Here is a 24,674-nt window from a genome sequence, read left to right as displayed (position 1 = left end):
CTTCGGTAGCATCTGAAGGTGAAATCTCATTCTGACAGTGTAATTCCTCCTGATGAAACTTTCAGATTCAAGCTAGAACTCCTCCATCTGTTACTCAAGGAGGATTTAGCTACATTGGACAACAGCGACACCATGGTTGTAGTTAATCCTAAGAAATCCAGTAAGCTAAACAAATATTTTGATGTACCTTCCTTGGTGGAGGTTTTTCCTGTACCAGACAGCTACTGAGATCATCTCTAAGGAATGGGAGAGACCGGGTATCCCTTTTTCTCCATCCCCTATATTTAAAAAGATGTTTCCCATAGCAGACTCTATCAAGGAGGCTTGGCAAACAGTACCCAAGGTGGAAGGAGCAATTTCCACTCTGGCCAAGGGAACTACTATCCCCATAGAGGATAGTTGTGCCTTTAAGGATCCTATGGACAAAAAATTAGAGGGGTTACTCAAGAAGATGTATGTACACCAGGGTTTACAATGGCAACCTGCAGTGTGTATTGCTACCGTCACTAGTGCGGCTGCCTATTGGTTTGATGCATTTTCTGATGCTATTAGGACAGACACTCCCCTGGAAGAGATCCAGGATAGGATAAAGGCCCTTAAGTTGGCCAATTCCTTTATTACAGATGCTTCCCTGCAGGTTATCAAGCTGGGAGCAAAGATTTCAGGTTTTGCGGTGCTAGCCCACAGAGCCTTATGGTTAAAACCTTGGTCTGCGGATGTATCTTCTAAGTCTAAACTTTTAGCGATTCCTTACAAGGGAAAGACTTTGTTTGGACCGGATTTGACGGAAATTATCTTTGATATTACAGAAGGAAAGGGTCATTTTCTCCCTCCTAGATAAGAGAAACAAGCAAAAGGGATGTCAGAGTAATTTTCGTTCCTTTAGAAATTTCAAGGGAAATTCTTCCGCTTCCTCTTCCAAGCAAGAACAGTCCAAACCTTCCTGGAGACCCAATCAGTCTTGGAATAAGGGAAAACAATCCAAAAAGCCTACTATGGAATCAAAATCAGCATGAAGTGACTGCCCCCGATCCGGGACCGGATCTTGTAGGGGGCAGACTTTCCTTCTTCACTCAGGCTTGGGTTCGAGATGTTCAGGATCCCTGGGCAGTGGACATAGTGTCCCAGGGATACAAACTAGAGTTCAAGAACTTTCCTCCCAGGGGCAGGTTTCTGCTCTCAAGATTATCTGTAGACCAGATAAAAAGAGGTGTTCTTACGCTGTATACGGAACCTCTCCGATCTGGGAGTGATAGTTCCTGTCCTGATGCAGGGACTGCGGTTCTATTCCAATCTGTTCATGGTTCTCAAGAAGGAGGGAACCTTCAGACCAATTTTAGATCTCAAGAGTCTAAACAAGTTTCTCAAAGTACCGTCCTTCAAGATGGAAACGATTCGTTCCATTCGTCCTCTGGTCCAAGAGGGCCAGTTTATAACAGTGGATTTAAAGGACGCATACTTGCATGTTCCCATCCACAGGGATCATCACAAGTTTCTAAGGTTTGCATTTCTAGACAAACACTTCCAGTTCGTGGCTCTTCCTTTTGGCCTTGCCACAGCTCCCAGAATTTTTACATAGGTTCTGGGATCTCTGTTGGCGGTGCTCCGGGTACGGGGTGTTGCAGTGGCACCTTATCTGGATGACATCCTGGTCCAGGCGCCATCCTTTCAATATGCAAGATCGCACACAGAAATATTGTTGTCTTTCCTACGATCTCACGGATGGAAGGTAAATTTGGAAAAGAGCTCTTTAGTTCCAAATACAAGGGTAACTTTCTTGGGAACTATAATAGATTCCTTGTCCATGAAGATTTTTCTGACAGATGTCAGGAAATCAAAGATTTTCGATTCTTGCCTAGCGCTTCAGTCCTCTCCTCGGCCATCAGTGGCTCAGTGCATGGAGGTAATCGGGCTGATGGTAGCGGCTATGGACATCGTCTCGTTCGCCCGTTTCCACCTCAGACCTCTACAGTTAAACATGCTCAAGGAGTGGAACGGGGGTTATGCGGACCTGTCTCCAAGGAGCAGGGGACAAAGGACTCTCTTCTTTGGTGGTTGTCCCAGGATCACCTCTCTCAAGAAACCTGCTTTCGCTGACCTTCTTGGGTGATTATGACAACGGACGCCAGCCTTCTGGGATGGGGAGCAGTCTGGGGCTCTTTAAAGGCTCAGGTAGCTTGGATTCAGTCGGAGTCTGTTCTACCCATAAACATTCTGGATCTGAGAGCAATCCTCAATGCGCTTCTGTCCTTGCCCCAGTCGGCCTTGGCTCGGTTCATCAGGTTCCAGTCGGACAACGTAACTTCAGTGGCTTACATCAACCATCAGGGAGGAACACGGAGTTCCTTGGCCATGACAGAGGTAGCCAAGATAATTCAGTGGGCGGAGACCCACGATTGCAGTCTGTCGGCGATCTACATCCCAGGAGTGGACAACTGGGAGGCGGACTTCTTGAGCAGGCAGACCTTTCACCCGGGGGAGTGGGAACTCCATCCGGAAGTGTTTTCCAACCTGATTCTCATGTGGGGTCAGCCAGAATTGGATCTTATGGCATCTCGGCAGAATGCCAAGCTTCCAAAGCACAAGTCGAGGTCAAGGGACCCTCAGGCTGTACTGATAGAACTATCTCTGAAGAAGCGCATGTGACATGCGCAAAACATGTCAGATAGTTTGAGCTGCCTGAGCTAAACTATTACTTGGAAGAATAAAACTCTATTGCACTGGCTACCAGTCTGGATTTGTCCTCCTTTTTCTCTGCTTGTACTGATAGACGCCATGGCGGTACCTTGGAATTTCAGTATTGCATACCCATTTCCTCCTTTCGCTCTTCTTCCTCAAGTCATTGCTCGAATCAAGCAGGAGAGGGCGTCGGTGATCCTCATTGCACCGGAGTGGCCTCGCAGAATCTGGTATGCAGATCTGGTGGACATGTCATCTCTTCCACCTTGGAGACTTCCATTGAGGAAGGACCTTCTGCTTCAGGATCCCTTCCTTCATCCAAATCTAGTTTCTCTGAAGCTGACTGCTTGGAGATTGAACGCTTAATTTTATCCAAGCGGGGATTTTCGGAATCGGTCATTGAGACCATGATTCAAGCTCATAAACCTGTGACTAGAAAGATTTACCACAAGATATGGCGGAAATATTTATATTGGTGTGAATCCAAGGGCTACTCTCTGAGTAGAGTTAGGATTCCTAGAATTCTGTCTTTTCTCCAAGAGGGTTTGGAGAAGGGATTATCGGCAAGTTCCCTAAAGGGTCAAATATCTGCCTTGTCTATTTTGTTACATAAGCGTCTGGCGGACGTACCAGACGTGCAATCATTTTGTCAGGCATTGGTCATGATCAGACCTGTGTTCAAACGAGTTACTTCTCCCTGGAGTCTTAATTTAGTTCTTAAGGTTCTTCAAGGGGCTCTGTTTGAGCCTATGCATTCCTCAGATATTAAGTTGTTATCTTGGAAAGTTTTGTTTCTTGTTGCTATTTCATCTGCTCGTAGAGTGTCAGAGCTCTCGGCATTACAGATTGAGTCTCCTTACCTTATTTTTCATTCGGATAAGGTAGTTTTACGTACAAAATTAGTTTTTTTACCTAAATTAGTTTCTGACTGGAACATTAATCGGGAGATTGTTTTTCCTTCCGTGTGTCGTAATCCTCCTCCTCAGAAGGAACGGCTTCTACACTATCTGGACGTGATGCATACTCTAAAATTTTATTTACAGGCGACTAAGGATTTTCGTCAGTCTTCTGCCTTGTTTGTGGTTTTCTTGGGGAAACGTAAGGGACAGAAAGCTACGGCTTCTTCTCTTTCTTTATGGCTGAAGAGTATTATTCGTTTTGCCTATGAAACTGCTGGACAGCAGCCTCCAGGCTCATTCCACGAGGACTGTTTCTTCCTCATGGGCATTCAAAAATGAAGCTTCTGTGGAACAGATTTGCAAGGCTGCAACTTGGTCCTCTCTTCACACTTTTTCCTCGGCTGAGGCCGCTTTTAGGAGAAGGGTTTTTCAAGCAGTGGTGCCTTCCGTTTAGGTTTCCTGTCTTGTCCCTCCCTTATCATCTGTGTACTCTAGCTTGGGTATTGATTCCCAATAGTAATTAGATGATCCGTGGACTCATTGTGTCATTAGAAAGAAAAGAAAATTTATGCTTACCTGATGATAAATTTATTTATTTCTTGACACGATGAGTCCACGGCCCGCCCTTTTCTTAAGACAGGTTGTTGGAATGTTATAAACTTCAGACACCTCTGCACCTGGTTGCTTCCTTTCTCTCCTTTACTTTGGTCGAATGACTGGGGTGGGAGGGAAGGGAGGTGATATTTAACAGCTTTGCTGTGGTGCTCTTTGCCGCCTCCTGCTGGGCAGGAGTGATATATCTCATTAGTAATTAGATGATCCATGGACTCATCGTGTCAAGAAAGAAAGAAATTTATCAGGTAAGCATAAAATTTTTTTTTTTTTTCTTTAATGATTCAGATAGAGCATGTAATTTTAAGCAACTTTCTAATTTACTCCTATTAGGGCTGCAACTAACGAATATTTTCATACTAAATTAATTTTTTCGATTAATCGGATAAACAAATCGGATTAAAAAAAAGAATCTATAATATTTTCCTATATTTTAAATAAAATCCACATACCGAGTGTTACAAATATAAACTTCAGACTAAAATTATACATTAACACAACTGTCAAATTTTTAAGCAGCAGAGCACTTTTTTTTTTTTTTTTTTTTGCGCATTTTTTTATACCACAAACTTTTTAAAAAGAGGTAGATCTAGAAAGAGGTAGACTATCACTGTTAATAACATTCTTTTATTCACGCTTTCAGAAACTTTGCATTTAAATGCATGACCACATGCTCCTGGCTCTCTCTTTGCAAGCTAGTTTGCTTGCAGCAGAGAAGAGGTGTTCAGATATATAATAAGGGTTTTGCTAATTTCGCCAAAGTAGGATATTTATCTTTGTTAGCTCTTCACCAATGCTAAGTTTTTTCCACCTTGGCAAGGGGCCTCTTAACAAAGTAAGCCTGGACTTGATTCTAACATAAAAATATCTTGAATATCTATATTCAATAGTAGATAACCAGCTATAAGACTAGGGAACAGTATCTAGTCCGCTGTAAAAATAACAGATATATACTTATAGCGGCTGAATCTGGTACATAGCACTTTTGTTTATATTTTTTAATAAATTGTGATAAGGACTATATATCAATAACAAGACAAAGCCTTACACATTTATCTATACAGTACATATAATCAGCAATATCAAGCAATCCGCTAATAATTGTGCAAACAGATAATAGTGACATCAATTCAAACACCCGCATCAATCTAGGGCTAGGTGTAAATAACAAGCTTGGCACTATATCATGCAAAGCATAGTCCCAAATCAGCTGATTTAATATAAACAGTCTAAATGATGACTCCTATTATTTCTGGGTTGCACATAAGCCAGGAGTAGTTGTAAACTTATACTGTCCTGAAAAAGTGAGACGTCCCATAACCATAAAACACTATACTTTGTGCATAAGCTTATTGGAGTGAAAAAGCTGGTGTTGTGCACAGACCAACTAATTGTAAACCAACTAATCGATGAGATTCATTGACAACTATTTTCATAATCGATTATTATCAATTATAACGATTAGTTTTTGCAGTTCTAACTCCTATTATAAATTTTTCTTTGTTCTCTTACTATCTTTCTTTTAGGAATGTAAAGATTTGGAGCCAGCCCATTTTTGTTTCAGAACCTGGGTTACGCTTGCTTATTGGTGGCTAAATGTAGCCACTAATAACCTAGCGCTATCCAGGGTGCTGAACCTATAAAGGGCCGACTCCTAAGCTTTACATTCCTGCTTTTTACATAAACATAGCAAGAGAACAAAAAAATTGATAAATGGAGTAAATTAGAAAGTTGCTTAAAATTGCTCTATCTGAATCATGAAAGAAAAACATTGGGTTTAATATCATTTTAATGTCCCTTTTAAAGGGATAGAAAGGTCAAAACTTAAATGTGTGTTTCAATTTTAAATTGAATAATTTTTGCATTATACTTCCTTTAGCAAAAATGCTTCTAGTAGAAGTTATTACTGTTTTTCAGCAGCATACGTGATCACCCATGCACCAGCATTCAAAGTCCACACCTTTAAGGCCTTCAAGGGCTTAGAAACTATCAAATGGGCCTACCTAGGTTTAGCTTTCAACAAAGAATATCAACAGAGCAATACAAATTTTATGATTAAAGTAAATTGGAGAGTTGTTTAAAATGCGCCTGCCCTATCTGAATCATGCAAGTTTAATTTTGACTAGACTGTCCTTTTAAATTGGCCCCTGTCTAAATTTAAATTTGACTTTTTAAAGGTCAGATCGTGTACCACCATTATGCAGTTAAACATGGATAAGGAAAATTATGTTAATACATTTTAAGTCCTAGTTTCTATGAGTTAGTACCATGATTTTTATCTTTCTCACTTTTTTACTTTGTGGTAGGTGGAGGCGACACAAAGAATGAAGAGGAAAACAAGGCAGAGACCCTTCAAGATAAAGTAAATGTGGGAATAATTTGAATAATTTAAACCCATCCCCCCTTACCTTTCAGTATTATTAAAGAGCCATTAAACTAAAAATGTAACAATGTGTATAAAATATTTTATTATTTAAAGTATAACTTATTACAATATACATTCATTATTTATTTTGTTGCCTTTTGCTGTAAAATACCTTTAAAATTGTACTTGTTCCACTTTCTTCTAGGGAGGTTTGGATTAATACTGTTACCTACTTTTCTGTGAACTAGTGTTTTTCCACTCTATCACTTTGTCTCTAGCCACTCTTATCACTTTGTCTCTAGTCATTTGATCTCTTTAAACTAGATTATCAGTTTTGCATCAACAATCCTGATCGAAAAACATTCTTTGCACTACTAGGGTATAATAGGTAGTTTAGGTGTGATTGGCATGATTATTGTAGGTGCCCAAATGTCTGTTTTATAAATTATCTAAACTTTAATTAGTGCTAACCCAGAGATGAGGGCAGTGCTACCCCATTCTTTCTTACTGCACAAGTGCAAACAATTATACATGGTAAAATCCTATATATGTGTAATAGTTTGTGATTGCTTAGCAAGAGTCTTTGTTTTCGGGAAAAGGGAAATGAGTGAAAAACATAATTTATATCTTACCTGATAAATTCCTTTTTTTCGTGGTCATAAGATTCCACAATTTATTACTCCTGGGAATTGCCTTTCCTGCCACTAGCAGGAGGTACAGATTCCCAAACCTCAGAGCTCTATATAAACCCTCCCACCTCTGTAGTAATCAGTCTGGTGTATAGCCAAGCCGACAGAGAATTAAATAGAGCAAAATAATTAGAGGAAATAGGGAAAAAAGGATGTGCTAAAAATAATTAAAATAAAAAAAATCAGGGTGGGGTCTTGTGTACTCATATCACCATGAAAGAAAGGAATTTATCAGGTAAGATATCAATTGTTTTCTTTCATATAGGCAATAAGAGCCCCTGATCCATTACTCCTGGGAACTAATACTCAAGCTGTGACAGAGGCCACAAGTAATGGAAAAAATAGGGAGGGATTCAACATCCTTTTAAACCATAAGAAAAAAAAACACCCAGAAACAGAATTCTGAGTCCTGGAAAACTGCCTGAAACACTTTCCTACCAAAATCAGCTTCAGATGAAGCAAAAACATCAAAATGGTAGAATTTAGAAATGTATTCAAGGATGACCAAGCAGCTGCCTTGCAAATTTGTTCCACAGAAGCCTCATTCTTGAATGCCAATGAAGTGGCTACAGAGTGAGCCCTGATATTTTTAGGAGGTGTCTGACATGCTTCTATATAACCCATATGGATTAATTGTTTAATCCAAGAAGTCAGAGAAACAGAAGACACCTTCTGACCTTTGCGCTTACCTGACAAATGAACAAACAAATCAGGAGTTTGTCTGAGATTTTAGTAACCTCAAGATAATACTTCAAAGCCCTGACAACATCCAAAATATGAAGAACTCTCTCTAAAGAAGTATTTGGATCAGGACAAAGAGAAGGATCCACAATTTCCTTAATAAAGTTGCAGAAAAAACAACCTTAGGTTAAAAAAAAAAAAAATCAAAAGTCCTCAAGACAGCTTTATCCTTGTGAAAAAATCAGATGAGGATCACAAGATAGAAAAGACAAATCAGGCACTCTTGTAGCAGTGGAAATAGCCAAAATGAAGAAAGATTTTCAAGAAATAAACTTAACATCCACCTTATGCATAGGTTCAGAAGGAGGAGATTGTAAAACCTCTAGAACCAAAATAATTCCAAGGATGAGAAATAGGTTTAATCACGGACTTTATTCTTATTAAAACCTGAACAAAACTATGCACATCCGGAAGATAAGCAATTTTCCTATGCAAAAGATCAGAGAAGGCCGAAATTTAGCCTTTCAACTAACTAGCAGAAATACCTTCCTGCAAACCACCCTGAAGAAACTAAAGAATTCTGGGAATCCTAAAAGAACGCCAAGAATAATTATGATCAGAACACAAAAAAACAAAAGCTTTCCAAACTTTGTTATAGATCTGCCTGGAAACAGATTTCCTAGCCTTAACAAGGGAATTAATAACAGACTCAGAGAAACCTCTCTGACAAAGAACTATCCGTTCAATTTCCAAGCCATCAAGCTTAGAGATTAAAAATCTGGATGGAAAACAAGGCTTTGAAACAGAAGATCTCTTCTTAGAGGAAGAGGCCAGGGCTGGCAACTGGACATCTTAACCAGAACTGCAAAACAAACTCTTCTAAGCCACTTTGTAGCTGTGAGAAACACTGATGCATTCTCTAGCCTGATCTTGATTACCCTTGGAAACAATACTAGAGGAGAAAACACATAAGACAGCTAAAATGACCACGGTATCCTCAGAGAATCTGTCTCCAGAGCTCTTTGATCTCTGGACCTGGAGAAATACTGAGGAAGCTTGGTGTTCAACCTGGAAGTCATAAGAGCTATCTCTGGCATTCCCCAAAAACTCACAATTTGATTACTTCTAGATGAAGAGACCATTCCCCTGGGTGGATAGTCTGATGACTGAGAAAATCTGCTTCACACTCTTGGAACATGAACTGCAGGTATGACGATGATGGATCTCTGCCCAATCCAGAATTTTGTGAACTTCCTTCATTGCCAGATAACTTCTGGTTCCCCTGGTGATTGATATATGCCACAGCTGTGACATTGACTGAAACTGAGGGAAGGATTCTATACTAAACTGGGGCCAAAATAGAAGAGACCTATAAATTGCTCCGAGTTGCAAAATATTAATGGGCAACTTCACCTCCCAAGATGCCCAAAATCCCCTAGCAAGGCAAGAACCCCATACTGTACCCTAGTCAGACAGACTTGCATCTGTCGAAATAACAGTCCACAGAGGACGAGCAAAGCTTGCTCCCTGAGAAATAGGCTTGGGAACTAAAGGAATAGTCATGTCAAAATTAAACTTTCGTGAGTCCGATAGAGCAGGCAATTTTAAGCAACTTTCTACTACTTTTATCAATTTTTTTTTCTTCCATCTCTTAGTATCTTTATTTGAAAAAGCAAGAATGTAACCATAGGAGGTAGCCCATTCTTGGTTCAGCACCTAGGTAGCACTTTCTGATTGGTAAGCAAGCGCTACCTACCCAGGTGCTGAACCAAAAATGGGCTGGCTCCTAAGCTTACATTCAAATAAAGCTTCCAAGAGAACAAATAACAATTTATAAAATGAGTAAATTAGAAAAATGCTTAAAATTACATGTTCTATTTGAATCATGACAATTTAATTTTGACAAGACTTATTCTTTAACAACCGTGAGGGAGACTACATTGCTAGGGGACTGTGAAAACTGGGATAGTTCCACTGATTTAGCATACAAAGCTGAAGGGGCCTCCTATGCAGCCAGGCATAAGGCACTGCATCTGATGCTGCCACCATAAAACCTATTACTTCCATACAGGAAGCTACTTAGGGAAAAAGGCTGAGCTTGAATATTCAGACAGACAGACATTAATTTTGACATCCTTGTCTCTGTTAAAGACAATAGACTGAATCTATTTGAAATCCCAGAAAAGTTACCTTTTGTCTGAGGAATAAAAAAATAAAAACTCTGGCAAATTAACTTTCCAACCATGGGGCTGAAGAAATGACAACAGTCGGATGATAAGAAATTCACTAAAATCCCCTGAGATCTAATGACTGAGACCAAGACACCTAGAAGTTTGTAGTTGCTATTTAATTTTTTTTAATTTCAGTTGCTAGACCAAATAGAAGGGGCCATAAACTGATCATGTTTGTCCAAAAAGGCAAACCTCAGAAATTGGTGGAGATCCAAATGAATTGGAACATGCAGGTAATCATCAAGTCTATGGTTGACATATGACATTGACGAATAAAAGGAAGGATTGTCCTGACAGTTTCCATTTTGAAAGTAGAAATCCAGATAAACATATTCAAAATTGTCAAATCTAGAACAGGCCGAAGAGTTACTTCTTTCTAATGAACTATGAAGACATTTGGATAAAAACCCCTTCCACTGTTCTGATAGAGGAACTGTGATTATAATGCCTATAAGATTCCAAATCTGAAATACATTTAAGAAAAGCCTGAGTTTTTACAGTGTTCTTTGGTACTTTTGAAAGGAAAAATCTGTCTCTGGGAGACTGACTTGAATCCTAACAGATGACTCTGGGAAACAATTTTCAGAGCCCAAGGATCTAAAACGGAGTGAAACCATGCATCCTGAAAATGCATCATCCTGCCCCCTACCAGATATATTGGACTGGGGGCCACACCTTTATGCTGACTTAAAAGTAGGGGTAAAACCCTGGACTGCTTCAACTTGTGCCAATTAATACCAGGCCTCCAGAGCTTACCTGAGCCACTTGGATTTGAGGAAGAGGCAGCCAACTGTTGCTCCTTATTTTGATGAAAGGAACTAAATTGACTAGAAGTTTTAAATTCACCCTTAAACCTCTTATCTTGCCACCAGTAGCTGCTGAAATTATATTTTCAAGTACAGTCCCAAGGAGTCTATTACCTTGAAAAGGAATAGAAAGTAATTTATTTTTAAAAACTGCATCAGCAGACCAAGATTTAAGCAATAAAGCATTTCTGGCAACAACTAAAAGACACAAATTCTAAGAGCTAATTTTGATAATATCAAGAATAGCATCACCTACAAAAGCATTAGCACATTTTAAAGATCTCAAAAAATCATCTTTATCAGACTCCTCAAGAACATGATTAGAGAGATTCTCTAACCATTTAGAGATAGCTGCTAATGTATCTTTAAAAGAAAAAATATTTTCCATAGTATGAGTATTTTTTTTATTTATTTTTTCTGCTAAAGCAGAAATAGCATCATCCACATACTTGGCAGACTGAAAAAAAGTACGTTTTCTTAAATCTGGGAGAAGACTAAAAATACTTAAATGCTTCAGCCAATCCTTCGCCTTAATTTTGGAAACAGCCATAGAAACAGGAAAAAAATCAGAAATGTAATCTTCTGTTTAAAAAAAAGTATTTAGCTTACCCTTAGAAGTCTCCTCAGCAGAGATATCATCGGAAGCCTCTAAAGCAAGCAAAGAGCGGATTATATCTCCGGCATTTCCATTCAGTCTTGAATAAAAACACAGAAGGAGATAAATCAGTATTAAAAGCCTGACAGACTCCTTTATCATCAGATAACACTTTCCCCTCAGACATAACTGACTCACAGTGGGATTTATAAATACCAGTACTACTAGAAGGCAAATCAGACACTGACCTTTTCCTTTTACATGGTGGGGGGAAGGCAGTCATCAGAACTGTGATAGTGCACTTGATGTACTCCCTCAGAAAAGGAGGGGGGTTCCAATTGTTCCAGAATAAAAACAAACAGAATGAGAGTCAATCCCTTTAGAAGCCAAAGATGCAATAGGTTGGTCACTATGCATACATTTTTGAAGACGAGCATTACATCCTTGAGCAGGAGGGAGAACCTCAGCCTGTTTACATAAAACACATTTATAAATTATTGAAAAATGCTTATCTGATGAGGCTTCTAAATCTGGATTAGGCCCAGCTTGCAAGGAATCAGCATGATTCATGATAAATATAGAGCTCAGAGGTAACCAAAGGCAGCGACCGCAGCATCCAGGACAACTATATAGCAAAAAAAGGGCGCCAAACAATCATGTGCTTGAGCAACAAGTGCAAAAAAAGGTGCAAAATTTTCCTTAACGATTCCCCTTAAATAAAAAAATATTTATCCCTCTGAGCTCAAAGAATATATGTGCTTACAAACTAGCACTACTAAGCTGGCCAGGGCATTCCTAATGGAGTCCACCATGAGATACAAATGCCCCCAACGCTTACCTCTAAAAGCTTTTAACCTAGTACTGAGTATGTTACCAGTAGGTTTTTTAAGCATGTCCTGGATTACAGGCCAAATAAATGCAAAGGAAGATTCCTGCACTATATGACCAAAAAAATATTTTTATCCTCTTTAAATAAAAGGATAAAAATAAACTTAATGCCTAATACTCCAATAAGACCCTCATGACAATCAGTACTGAAGAGGGACACTCCAGGGTCCTAACCAGGAAACCCTAAAATAAAATAACAAACAATATTGCACATCTTCATTCTTCACCTACCTCCAGCGGAGGCAAAGACAAGACTGACTACTATAGAGGTGGGAGGGTTTATATAGAGCTCTGAGGTTTGGGAATATTTGCCTCCTAGTGGCAGGAAAGGTAATTCCCAGGAGTAATAAATCGTGGACTCTTATCACCTATATGAAAGAATATATGACAATATTTACATTTGACAAAATAAAGCTGCAATAACCCCTTCATGCCATTAGGACATCCCATGCCTTCATAGCAGCGTTGGGCTTTAACGCAGTTAGGACGGCATGGAACAACCTACCTTATATGGCGTTCTGCAGCCTTCTCCTACCTATGAAAGAAAAAATGGACCTGTGGGCATGCCTTGCAATATAAGCAGTCCCCCATGATCTGATCCCGGCCTTTAAATCACGTGATCGCATTAACGATCGCATGGTTTTTCTTTTTCAAGCAAATGTTTACATCGTAATGAAGTTCCAATGATAAAACATTTTGCCCCCTGGCATGTAGAGGGTTAATCCTTTTTTTTTTTTTTTTTTTTTTTGTATGAAGGTTCATTATCATGCAGCTTACAATGCGTTTAATGTTTCTTCGAGTAATTCTGCACATAGCGCTGATGTCTGCTCAGTAATTTCTACATTTGTTTTTAGATGTTATGCTAATGTTTTTTTGATGGGGCAACATTAAATTTGAAAGCTATGACGATAGAATTTATGTGCAGTATGACTTTGTTACAGGAGGAATTTTGTGCATCTAAAGAAGAGACTGCCCTATCTGTACAGAAAGAGGATTCAGTGACACCAACCACAGGGGCACATGAAAACGGACTAGGGGAGGCAGCCCTCACATTAGGTGGGGATCAAAGGGAAAGTCAGAGCTTAAACGCTCTGATACCAGAGACAAGTAAGCATGTTTGACATTTAAAGTTTAATTTATAGATTTACCTTTTAAATGGATTGTTGTACACATTCCAAGGTTTGGTTCTCTGATTGACTTTGAAAGAAAGAAAAAAACAAAGCAAACGTATTAACAAGATTCTTAAATTAAACACTAAATGTTAGCTGTGCCTTTTGCATTCAGACACCTTTTTTACTTAGTTTAATGTAGAATTAACAGTCTACTTGATTTTTTTATTGTTTAAAAAGATGGATAACTCCTTTACTACCCATTCCCCAGCTTTGCACAACCATCATTGTTATATTGATATACTTTATAACCCCTAAATAGGCAAAAGAAAAATTAAAGCCATAACAAGTATTATGGAATATTAACTGAATTAATGTCATCCATCCAGCCCCAAAACAAGCTGATTGGTTCATCCTATTAGCACTCACCAGTAGGACTGGACACTTTTACAGGAAAATACTTAAATCCAGAGTCTGAAATACCAATTTTTCAGATGGTTATAAGCAATAGCGGACCTACTCAACAGAGGGCTCTAGTGCAAATATTTTTTTATAAAGGATGCATATAGCTTCATTAGAAATAGTGCCAGTCAATATGACTTCAGTCCATGTGGATGAATGGTATTAAGGTTGTGTATCCAACGGATTTCTAATCATAGCAGTTTCTAGCAGAGATCTCTATGGTGGTACATCCTCTATTAATGTGTATTGCATAAAGTGTCTTGCTACAGGTTGATATATTTTGCCTGTTGTGATCGCTTATTGGAATGCTGATCTATGATTGGCCATATCGGGTTATAGCTCATCGGTAGTTTTACCTATGTAAAATTTACCACAAATGCAACTTAAGATGCACTACATACTTTGTAGTGCAAGTCAAATAATGTCTTATGTGAAATTTCTTATTTTTATGTGGATGGCAAAACGTAGCATAGCATTACAAATAACACAGCTGGGACCTTGATATGACCCATTACTGTCATCAGCTTGTGATAGTCCATGAGCCATCATGACCACTAGGAGGAGTCGAGATACCCCAACACACAAGAGCCTTAAATCCCTTCAACTTCCCATGATATTATATTCTGCAATTTTAATAATATACTGTACATACATAATGTATGTGCTATTCCACTGCACAATTCTGTCATCAGAATATAAAAAACCCTTATAAAGTCATGTGCCTGCTTAACTATTTTCGGCAGTAATGTAGCCCTATTTGGAAAGCTAAATCCCCTAATTGTTGTATCTGGTTCCCCACAGCACTAAAATGGTTAAAATAAATTCTGGTTAGTCTCAGACCCCTACCATTTAAAAGCTTATTCACAGACCTGGCGCAAACTTAAAGGGATACTAAATCCAATTTCTCTTGTAAGGTGTATCCAGTCCACGGATCATCCATTACTTGTGGGATATTCTACTTACCAACAGGAAGTTGCAAGAGGATCACCCACAGCAGAGCATATAGCTCCTCCCCTAACTGCCATATCCAGTCATTCTCTTGCAACTCTCAACAAGCATGGAGGTAGTAAGAGGAAAGTGGTGAAATGTAGCTGTTATCTTGCTTCAATCAAAAGTTTGTTATTTTTAAATAGTACCGGAGTTGTACTATTTTGTCCCAGGCAGAAAAATAGAAGAATATGCCTGTGATTTCTATAATCTTAGCAGGTTGTAACTAAGATCCATTGCTGTTCTCACACATGACTGAAGAGAGAGGTAACTTCAGCGGGGGAATGGCGTGCAGGTTATCCTGCTATGAGGTATGTGCAGTTAAGATTTTTTCTAGAAGATGTGAATGCTAGAAAATGCTGCTGATACCAAAATTATGTAAGGTAAGCCTGAATACAGTGATTTAATAGCGACTGGTATCATGCTTACTTTCTGAGGTAATACTCTTTTATATTTACAATATAAAACGTTTGCTGGCATGTTTAAACGTTTTTATATATACTTTGGTGATAAAAATTTATTGGGGCCTAGTTTTTTCCACATGGCTGGCTTAAATTTGCCTAGAAACAGTTTCCTGAGGCTTTCCACTGTGTTACTATGAGTGGGAGGGGCCTAATTTAGCGCTTTTTTGCGCAGTAACTTTTACAGACTGAGACATCCAGCTTCCTCCAGGAGTCCCCGGAATGCTATAGGACATCTCTAAAGGGCTCTTAGGCTTTCCAAAATCGTTTGTTGGGGAAGGTAGGCCCACAGCAAGGCTGTGGCAGTTTGGTGTGACTGTTAAAAAACGTCTATATTGTTTTTTTTATCCGTTTTTTGAACTAAGGGGTTAATCATCCATTTGCAAGTGGGTGCAATGCTCTGTTAGCTTATTATACACACTGTAAAAAATTCGTTTGATTTACTGCCTTTTTTCACTGTTTTTAAAATTCGGACAAAATTTGTTTCTCTTAAAGGCACAGTACCGTTTCTTATATTTGCTTGTTAACTTGATTTAAAGTGTTTTCCAAGCTTGCTAGTCTCATTGCTAGTCTGTACAAACATGTCTGACATAGAGGAAACTCCTTGTTCATTATGTTTAAAAGCCATGGTGGAACCCCCTCTTAGAATGTGTACCAAATGTACTGATTTTACTTTAAGCAATAAAGATCATATTATGTCTTTAAAAAATTTATCACCAGAGGAATCTGACGAGGGGGAAGTTATGCCGACTAACTCTCCCCACGTGTCAGATCCTTTGACTCCCGCTCAAGGGACTCACGCTCAAATGGCGCCAAGTACATCTAGGGCGCCCATAGCGTTTAGTTTACAAGACATGGCGGCAGTCATGGATAATACACTGTCAGCGGTATTAGCCAGACTACCTGAATTTAGAGGAAAGCGAGATAGCTCTGGAGTTAGACGAAAAAACAGAGCATACTGACGCTTTAAGAGCTATGTCTGACAATATGCAGAAGCTGAAGGAGAGCTTCGTTCTGTGGGTGATGTTTCTGACTCAGGGAAGATGATGCAACCTGATTCTGATATTTCTACATTTAAATTTAAGCTTGAACACCCCCGCGTGTTACTCAGGGAGGTTTTAGCTGCTCTGAATGACTGTGATACAATTGCAGTGCCAGAGAAATTGTGTAGACTGGATAAATACTATGCAGTGCCGGTGTGCACTGATGTTTTTCCAATACCTAAAAGGTTTATAGAAATTATTACTAAGGAATAGGATAGACCAGGTGTGCCGTTCTCTCCCCCTCCTATTTTTAGAAAAATGTTTCCAATAGACGCCACCACACGGGACTTATGGCAGACAGTTCCTAAGGTGGAGGGAGCAGTTTCTACTCTAGCAAAGAGTACTACTATCCCTGTCGAGGACAGTTGTGCTTTCTTAGATCCAATGGATAAAAAGTTAGAGGGTTACCTTAAGAAAATGTTTATTCAACAAGGTTTTATCCTACAGCCCCTTGCATGCATTGCTCCTGTCACTGCTGCGGCATTCTGGTTTGAGTCTCTGGAAGAGGCTTTACAGGTAGCGACTCCATTGGATGACATACTTGACAAGCTTAGAGCACTTAAGATAGCCAATTCTTTTGTTTCTGATGCCATGACGGTCTGGAGACCTAACCAGACCTGGAACAAAGGTAAGCAGGCCAAAAAACCTGCTGCTGCCTCTAAGACAGCATGAAGGAACGGCCCCCTATCCGGTAACGGATCTAGTAGGGGGCAGACTTTCACTCTTCGCCCAGGCGTGGGCAAGAGATGTACAGGATCCCTGGGCGTTGGAAATTATATCCCAGGGATATCTTCTGGACTTCATGGCTTAATGGTAGCGGCAATGGACATAGTGCCGTTTGCACGCCTACATCTCAGACCGCTGCAACTCTGCATGCTCAGTCAGTGGAATGGGGATTACACAGATTTGTCCCCTTTACTAAATCTGGATCAAGAGACCAGTGATTCTCTTCTCTGGTGGCTATCTCGGGTCCATCTGTCCAAAGGTATGACCTTTCGCAGGCCAGATTGGACAATTGTAATGACAGATGCCAGCCTTCTAGGTTGGGGTGCAGTCTGGAACTCCCTGAAGGCTCAGGGATCGTGTACTCAGGAGGAGTCACTCCTTCCAATAAATATTCTGGAACTGAGAGCGATATTCAATGCTCTTCAGACTTGGCCTCAGTTAGCAACTCTGAGGTTCATCAGATTTCAGTCGGACAACATCACGACTGTGGCTTACATCAACCATTAAGGGGGAACAAGGAGTTCCATAGCGATGTTAGAAGTCTCAAAGATAATTCGCTGGGCAGAGATTCACTCTTGCCACCTATCAGCTATCCATATCCCAGGTGTAGAGAACTTGGAGGCGGATTTTCTAAATCGACAGACTTTTCATCTGGGGGAGTGGGAGCTCCATCCGGAGGTGTTTGCACAATTGATTCATCGTTGGGGCAAACCAGAACTGGATCTCATGGCGTCTCGCCAGAACGCCAAGCTTCCTTGTTACGGATCCAGGTCCAGGGACCCCAAGGCAACGCTGATAGATGCTCTAGCAGCGCCTTGGTCCTTCAACCTGGCTTATGTGTTTCCACCGTTTCCTCTGCTCCCTCGTCTGATTGCCAAAATCAAGCAGGAGAGAGCATCAGTGATCTTGATAGCGCCTGCATGGCCACGCAGGACTTGGTATACAGATCTGGTGGACATGTCATCCTTTCCACCATGGACTCTGCCGCTGAGACAGGACCTTCTACTTCAAGGTCCTTTCAACCATCCAAATCTAATTTCTCTGAGGCTGACTTCCTGGAGATTGAACGCTTGATTTTATCAAAGCGTGGTTTCTCCGAGTCAGTCATTGATACCTTAATTCAGGCACGAAAGCCTGTCACCAGGAAAATCTATCATAAGATATGGCGTAAATATCTTTATTGGTGTGAATCCAAGGGCTACTCATGGAGTAAGGTCAGGATTCCCAGGATATTATCTTTTCTCCAAGAAGGATTGGAAAAAGGATTGTCAGCTAGTTCCTTAAAGGGACAGATTTCTGCGCTGTCTATTCTTTTGCACAAGTGTCTGGCGGATGTTCCAGACGTTCAGGCATTTTGACAGGCTTTAGTTAGAATCAAGCCTGTGTTTAAACCTGTTGCTCCACCTTGGAGCTTAAATTTGGTTCTTAAAGTTCTTCAGGGGCTTCCGTTTGAACCTCTTCATTCCATAGATATCAAACTTTTATCTTGGAAAGTTCTTTTTTGGTAGCTATTTCCTCGGCTCGTAGAGTTTCCGAGTTATCTGCCTTACAGTGTGATTCTCCTTATCTGATCTTCCATGCAGATAAGGTAGTTCTGCGTACCAAACCTGGGTTTTTACCTAAGGTGGTATCTAATAAGAATATCAATCAAGAGATTGTTGTTCCGTCTTTGTGTCCTAATCCTTCTTCAAAGAAGGAACGCCTATTACACAATCTGGACGTGGTTCGTTCTTTAAAGTTTTACTTACAAGCTACTAAAGATTTTCGTCAAACATCTGCTTTGTTTGTTGTCTACTCTGGACAGAGGAGAGGTCAAAAGGCTTCGGCAACCTCTCTTTCTTTTTGGCTAAGAAGCATAATCCGCTTAGCCTATGAGACTGCTGGCCAGCAGCCTCCTGAAAAGATTACAGCTCATTCTACTAGAGCTGTGGCTTCCACATGGGCCTTTAAAAATGAGGCTTCTGTTGAACAGATTTGCAAGGCAGCGACTTGGTCTTCGCTTCATACTTTTTCAAAATTCTACAAATTTGATACTTTTGCTTCTTCGGAGGCTATTTTTGGTAGAAAGGTTTTACAGGCAGTGGTACCTTCCGTTTAAGTGCCTGCCTTGTCCCTCCCTTCATCCGTGTACTTTAGCTTTGGTATTGGTATCCCACAAGTAATGGATGATCCGTGGACTGGATACACCTTACAAGAGTAAACATAATTTATGCTTACCTGATAAATTTATTTCTCTTGTGGTGTATCCAGTCCATGGCCCGCCCTGTCATTTTAAGGCAGGTATTTCTTAATTTTAAACTACAGTCACCACTGCACCCTATGGTTTCTCCTTTCTCTGCTTGTTTTCGGTCGAATGACTGGATATTGCAGTTAGATGAGGAGCTATATAGCAGCTCTGCTGTAGGTGATCCTCTTGCAACTTCCTGTTGGGAAGGAGAATATCCCACAAGTAATGGATGATCCGTGGACTGGATACACCACAAGAGAAATAAATTTATCAGGTAAGCATAAATTGTGTGTTTTTTTTCTCTCATGATTCAGATAGAGCAACAATTTTAACCCTTTGAGTGCTAAGCACTTTCCCACCTGGGTGCTAAGATTTTTAAAGGTTTTTTTATTATTTTTTTTAACATACTTTTTTTTATATATTTTTTTAGACCCCCAAGACTTACACTGTTGGAAAGGTTAGGCGATTACCTTTCCAATGGTGGGTCTTGGGGGTCTGTAGCTGCTTAGATGCATGAGATACAGGTTTCTAAGCAGCATGCCCCTTGCTCCTATACTTAACATTGTTAAATATAAAGTTGCGCGATGACGTCATCACGTTATTACGCGTGACGTCAGCACGCAAACCGGGAAGCCCCGGCGATGCCTGTCACTCTACAGGCACGATCGCCAGGGTAGGAGTGGGTGGGAGCCCCGAGATCTCCCTCAAGGTGGGAGAGTGCTAGTGACGGCTCTGAGCCATCATTAGCACCAGAGTGGGAAACTCTGTGACGGCTCAGAGCCGTCATTAGCACTCAAAGGGTTAAGCAACTTTCTTATTTAGTCCTATTATCAGTTTTTCTTTGCTATCTTTATTTAAAAAGCAAGAATTTAAAGTTTAGGAGCCAGCCTATTTTAGGTTCCGCACCTTGGATAGCACTTGTTTATTGGTGGCTACATTTAGCAAACCAATAAGCAAGCATTACCCAGGTTCTCAACCAAAAATGGGCCGGCTCTTAAGCTTTATATTCCTGCTTTTTAAATAAAGATGGCAAGAGAACAAAGAAACATTGCTAATAGGAGTAAATTAGAAAGTTGCTCAAAATTATTGTTGATCTGGTAGCATTTGATACTTTTGCAAACTCACAAAATCAGTTTCATATCTGTTATTACAAATTTTCATACATTCTGTTATCCTTAAAATTTATTCATATAGAGTATACAATTTTAAACAACTCTCTAATTTACTTCAATTATCTAATTTGCTTTGCACTTTTAATATCCTTTGTTGAAAACCATACATTGGTAGGCCCAGGAGCTGGGAGCTAGCTGCTGGTTGGTAGATGCACATATATACCTCTTATCATTTGCTTACTGATGTGTTCATCTAATTTCTAGTAGTGCATTGCTGCTCCTTCAATAAAGGATTCCAATGAAGCAAATTTGACAACAGAAGTAATTTGGAAAGTTGTATGTTCTATCTGAATCATTGAAGAAAAATGGGGGTTTCATGTCCCATAAAGTGTTTATATGATTTAGTTTTATGAAATATCTGTTTAGTTTACTCTCTAAAGCCTTTGGAACAGCATTTGTTTTTCAAGTAGTGAGGGCAAATGTGTGGTTTTCCATACTTTTTAGTATCTAAATAAAGCTTGATTGGCCTAGGATGTGTTTTACATTTTTTACATTTTTTATTTTTCTGTCTTCATTTCCATTCTTCAGTTTAGTAGAAAGTCATTGATGAATACTACTAAGGTGAGACAAGATAAGTAGTAAAATAAATTATATTCCAAAATGTCCTTATCACAGTTCCAAAAGTAACACCTACCAAGCTTTCCTACATTTTGTTTCTGCTCGTTAACTATTATAGTATGTAGGAGAAAGGTGGATTAGTCTTACGGACACCTTAAAAGGTAAAGTTTAAAGCGTCAGGTTTCTGTCCCATCCCCTTATAAAAGAGGCCAGTCTTATTTGGTGAGTGCTATTTTGAGAATCATCCAAGACGAGGGAATTCTTGTTTAACATTTGAAAAGTATATGAGCGTGCTTTAATATATATAGTTGCTGTAATAATTTGGCCATTTAATTTTTTGGTTGTAAAAACAGAAGTTTACTTTTTGACAATGGCTTCTTTTACAAGCTTTTCATATTTCTTTGTATATGTAGTTTTAATGATGATTGTTTCTGAGAGTTCCCAGCTTAAAATATAAGAAATGAACAAAAAAGAAAACACAAATGCTTTTTATCTTCCAGGCATCTAATGATGACTTTATGGTGTCGTCTTCCATCTCCTTCATTGTCTGCTCTCCTTCCCTTTCAACTGTTATCATGTCTCCCTCCCACTTGTTCTTGTTCTCCACCCACCACCAAAATCGCCACACTGTTTTACTGCAGATTGAAGTACCCCAGAATGAAGCCTCAATGAACAATCAACCACAGAGAAGATGTTTTCAACCTTCTAGCCAGCACTTTCACCATCTTTTCCCGTCATCCAGTGTGGCTAAGTACTTCAGACATCAAGGCCAGATGTATCCTTACGCCTCCATGCTCCGCTTCTTCTATGAATTCCCCAGAAAAATATGTAGCTGCTGCTTTTTTACCCATCAAGACTTGTGCTTCCAACTGTAACATTTTTTGCACTTAGTATGTTTAATCTTCTTAACCTGATATCTGGCTCAGAGGGTGGAGAGTCCTGAAACATTAAGACTTCATGGCTTGCCTAATATGGTAAGCTATTATGACAGATTTAGAAAGTCATGGAAGGTTCTAAGGTATGCTGTCCAGAATAGCTTTATCTCTGAATATAATTCTTAGGCAGACCAGAGCTTATCAAGCTTCCATGAAATTAAGATGCTTGGTATTGATAAATTATGTATTGCAAGCTCATCATAAAACAAATCTGTTACTCGGCTGTTTGCCAGCCATGAATCTAGTATTTAAGATTAGCATTAAATTGGTATTAAGTTGTAATTCAGGAAATCATTAAATTGTTGCTCTGTTTCTCTGCTCAGTATCATTAAGAGGAATCTAGACACACTAGGCGGGTGGGTGATAGCATAAAATTAGGTCGGAATAAAAATAATTATTTATACTTAATCAGCTCATATGCCACCTCTATGAAGCCAGACACATGGTTAAGAATCTAGTATTGTTATTGTTTTCTGGTTGCTCTTTGCCATTACCCATTCACATATTTCTGGTGTTATTTAATATAAAAATGATAAATGTATAGTATATATGACACACAAGCACACAAAGTAGATAATCTTCCCTGTAGACTTCCTGACCTGTACTTGTGGTAGTTTGAAATCTTTGTGTCTACCATTTTCTCTGTTTCTTAGTGACAGGTGAAGACCTGCTTTTGCAGTGCTAGCTTAAACATATCAAGCTGTTGTGATTGTGTTCTTTTGATTTGTTTAGATATTTTAATGTTATTGAAGGGCAGATTAAATTAATTGGGTAAGCTATGTTGAAAACGAAAGTCATGAGCATGTGTTACTGGAATTTGTTTTCTTCTTGGACTTGAATGAAAAGCGCTATTTGCCTGCAACTTTTCGATCATCCCTTGGATAATACAATTTTACAGCCAGATTAAATTCATTTTATGTTTTGAAAATTCTTACAGAACAGATACTGGTACTTTTTTTTTTTTTTTTGTAACTAAAGGTGGCTTAAAAGTTGCAGGTATTTTAGACTCCTTAGTATCAAATGTGTGGGTTTGCGGATGTGATTTAATTCCAGAGGTTCTCTCAAATAATGAGTAATGATGGTTTTAAAGTTTTCGATGAAGATTCCTTCATAAAATGAGACCAGATAGGTAATAAGCAATTTAAGAAACTGTAATCAATTTTGAAGGGTGAATGAGTTAAAACAAAAATGTTTTCTACTTTTTTGGTTTGAAACTAACATATTATGTGCTGTGACAGACACTAAAGGAATAATATGTAAATAAATTATTCACTGGACTTGAGGCTTATAAACAATAATTGATCGTCATTTTGGATCAGAATATACTGTGCTCATGCAGGCTTTTTAGATCCAAAGAAACCAAAATTCAAGCAATGAAAATTATGGAGAGGCATGTCTTGTACTAGTAAGTTTCTCCATGGAAATTAAACCACCATAGTGATATCCGGATTCTGTATCACCACAAAGTTCTTATTGCACTTGTATTTTATATATATATATAATATTAAAGTATGCATGATTTCTAATAAAATGACATTCAAATTTAACAACATTGCATTGAAGGTGTCTGGTAGTTGATGAGGTGTTTAATAATCTAATACTAATTCCTGAAAACTGCAGCCTTTAACAAAAATGGGTGCGGCTGGAAATTTACATATCCTTTTTTATTCATGTTTAGACCTTTTTACATTTCTTTCCTAAGATATGGAGAGTCCACAACGTCATTCAATTAATAGTGGTAATATCTCTCCTGGCCAGCAGGAGGAGGCAAAGAACACCACAGCAAAGCTGTTCAATGTCACTCCCCTTCCCAAAATCCCCAGTCATTCTCTTTGCCTTTGTCAATGGAGGAGGTGAAGTTTGGTGTCTGAAGAAATGAATACCTTTTTTGGGTACTTTTCCCTGCAAGCAAGGATTTAGGTTTAGCTGAGTGCACATCAATCTCTTCAGTAGAGTAGTGGTGGCTTTTAAGCAGTTAGGAAGTTGTGAGGTGGTCCGTACTTTGTTTCCCAACATATTGCTGCCCTTGTTATAGAAGGCCAGAGTTGGCTACTCAGTAATTTCTTTTTTCTACAGGTCTCTGTAAGGAGTATGTGTCCTTTCACGCCTTGTAATTGCAGGTGAGTGCATTTTTCCTTCTAGGTTTGGGACTTTGCACTTAAGAGATTGAGCTGCAATTTTAAATGTGGGACATGTTTTACACTTCATATAGGATATTCCTTTAGACAGGGGTGCAGGCACTGTATAAGTGGCAGGGGAGACTAAGGGGTTAATGCTTTTATTTGTAAATTAAAGTATACCCTTTATTTTTGTGACTCTTGTACTTATTATATGATATTGTGTGCTTCTGCATTGCTGAAGATTCAGTGTTTTCAGTCAGGTTGCATTTATTGGTGAAAGCAACCAAAGCATTCAAGTTATATTTTTTTGTTTAGATCGTTTGAAGATAAACTGCTTTAATTTTAGCTGCGCAGTTTCATATTGGATGGTCATGTGACTTCCGCATTCAGTGTAAGCGGAGCGACAGCATCACTATCCAACAGATCGGT

The 24,674-nt window shown here is 39.2% G+C and overlaps 1 protein-coding gene across 1 annotated transcript in view; it reads left to right on the top strand.

The window, feature by feature from the left end:
- The window catches only part of LOC128661387 (uncharacterized), a 509,641-nt gene extending 485,966 nt beyond the window's left edge, over nt 1-23,675 (top strand). Inside the window, exons 13-15 of the mRNA XM_053715646.1 lie at nt 6,497-6,552; nt 13,387-13,552; nt 21,691-23,675. Of these exons, the coding sequence (XP_053571621.1) occupies nt 6,497-6,552; nt 13,387-13,552; nt 21,691-21,698 (230 nt within the window). The 3' untranslated portion in view covers nt 21,699-23,675. The remainder of the gene's footprint in view (nt 1-6,496; nt 6,553-13,386; nt 13,553-21,690) is intronic.
- The last annotated feature ends 999 nt before the right edge of the window (nt 23,676-24,674 follow it).

This window comes from Bombina bombina, chromosome 5 (assembly GCF_027579735.1).
Source record: "Bombina bombina isolate aBomBom1 chromosome 5, aBomBom1.pri, whole genome shotgun sequence".
NCBI lineage: Eukaryota > Metazoa > Chordata > Amphibia > Anura > Bombinatoridae > Bombina > Bombina bombina.
The sequence above is the reverse complement of the archived record's forward strand: the minus strand, read 5'-3'. Positions and strand labels throughout refer to the sequence as shown.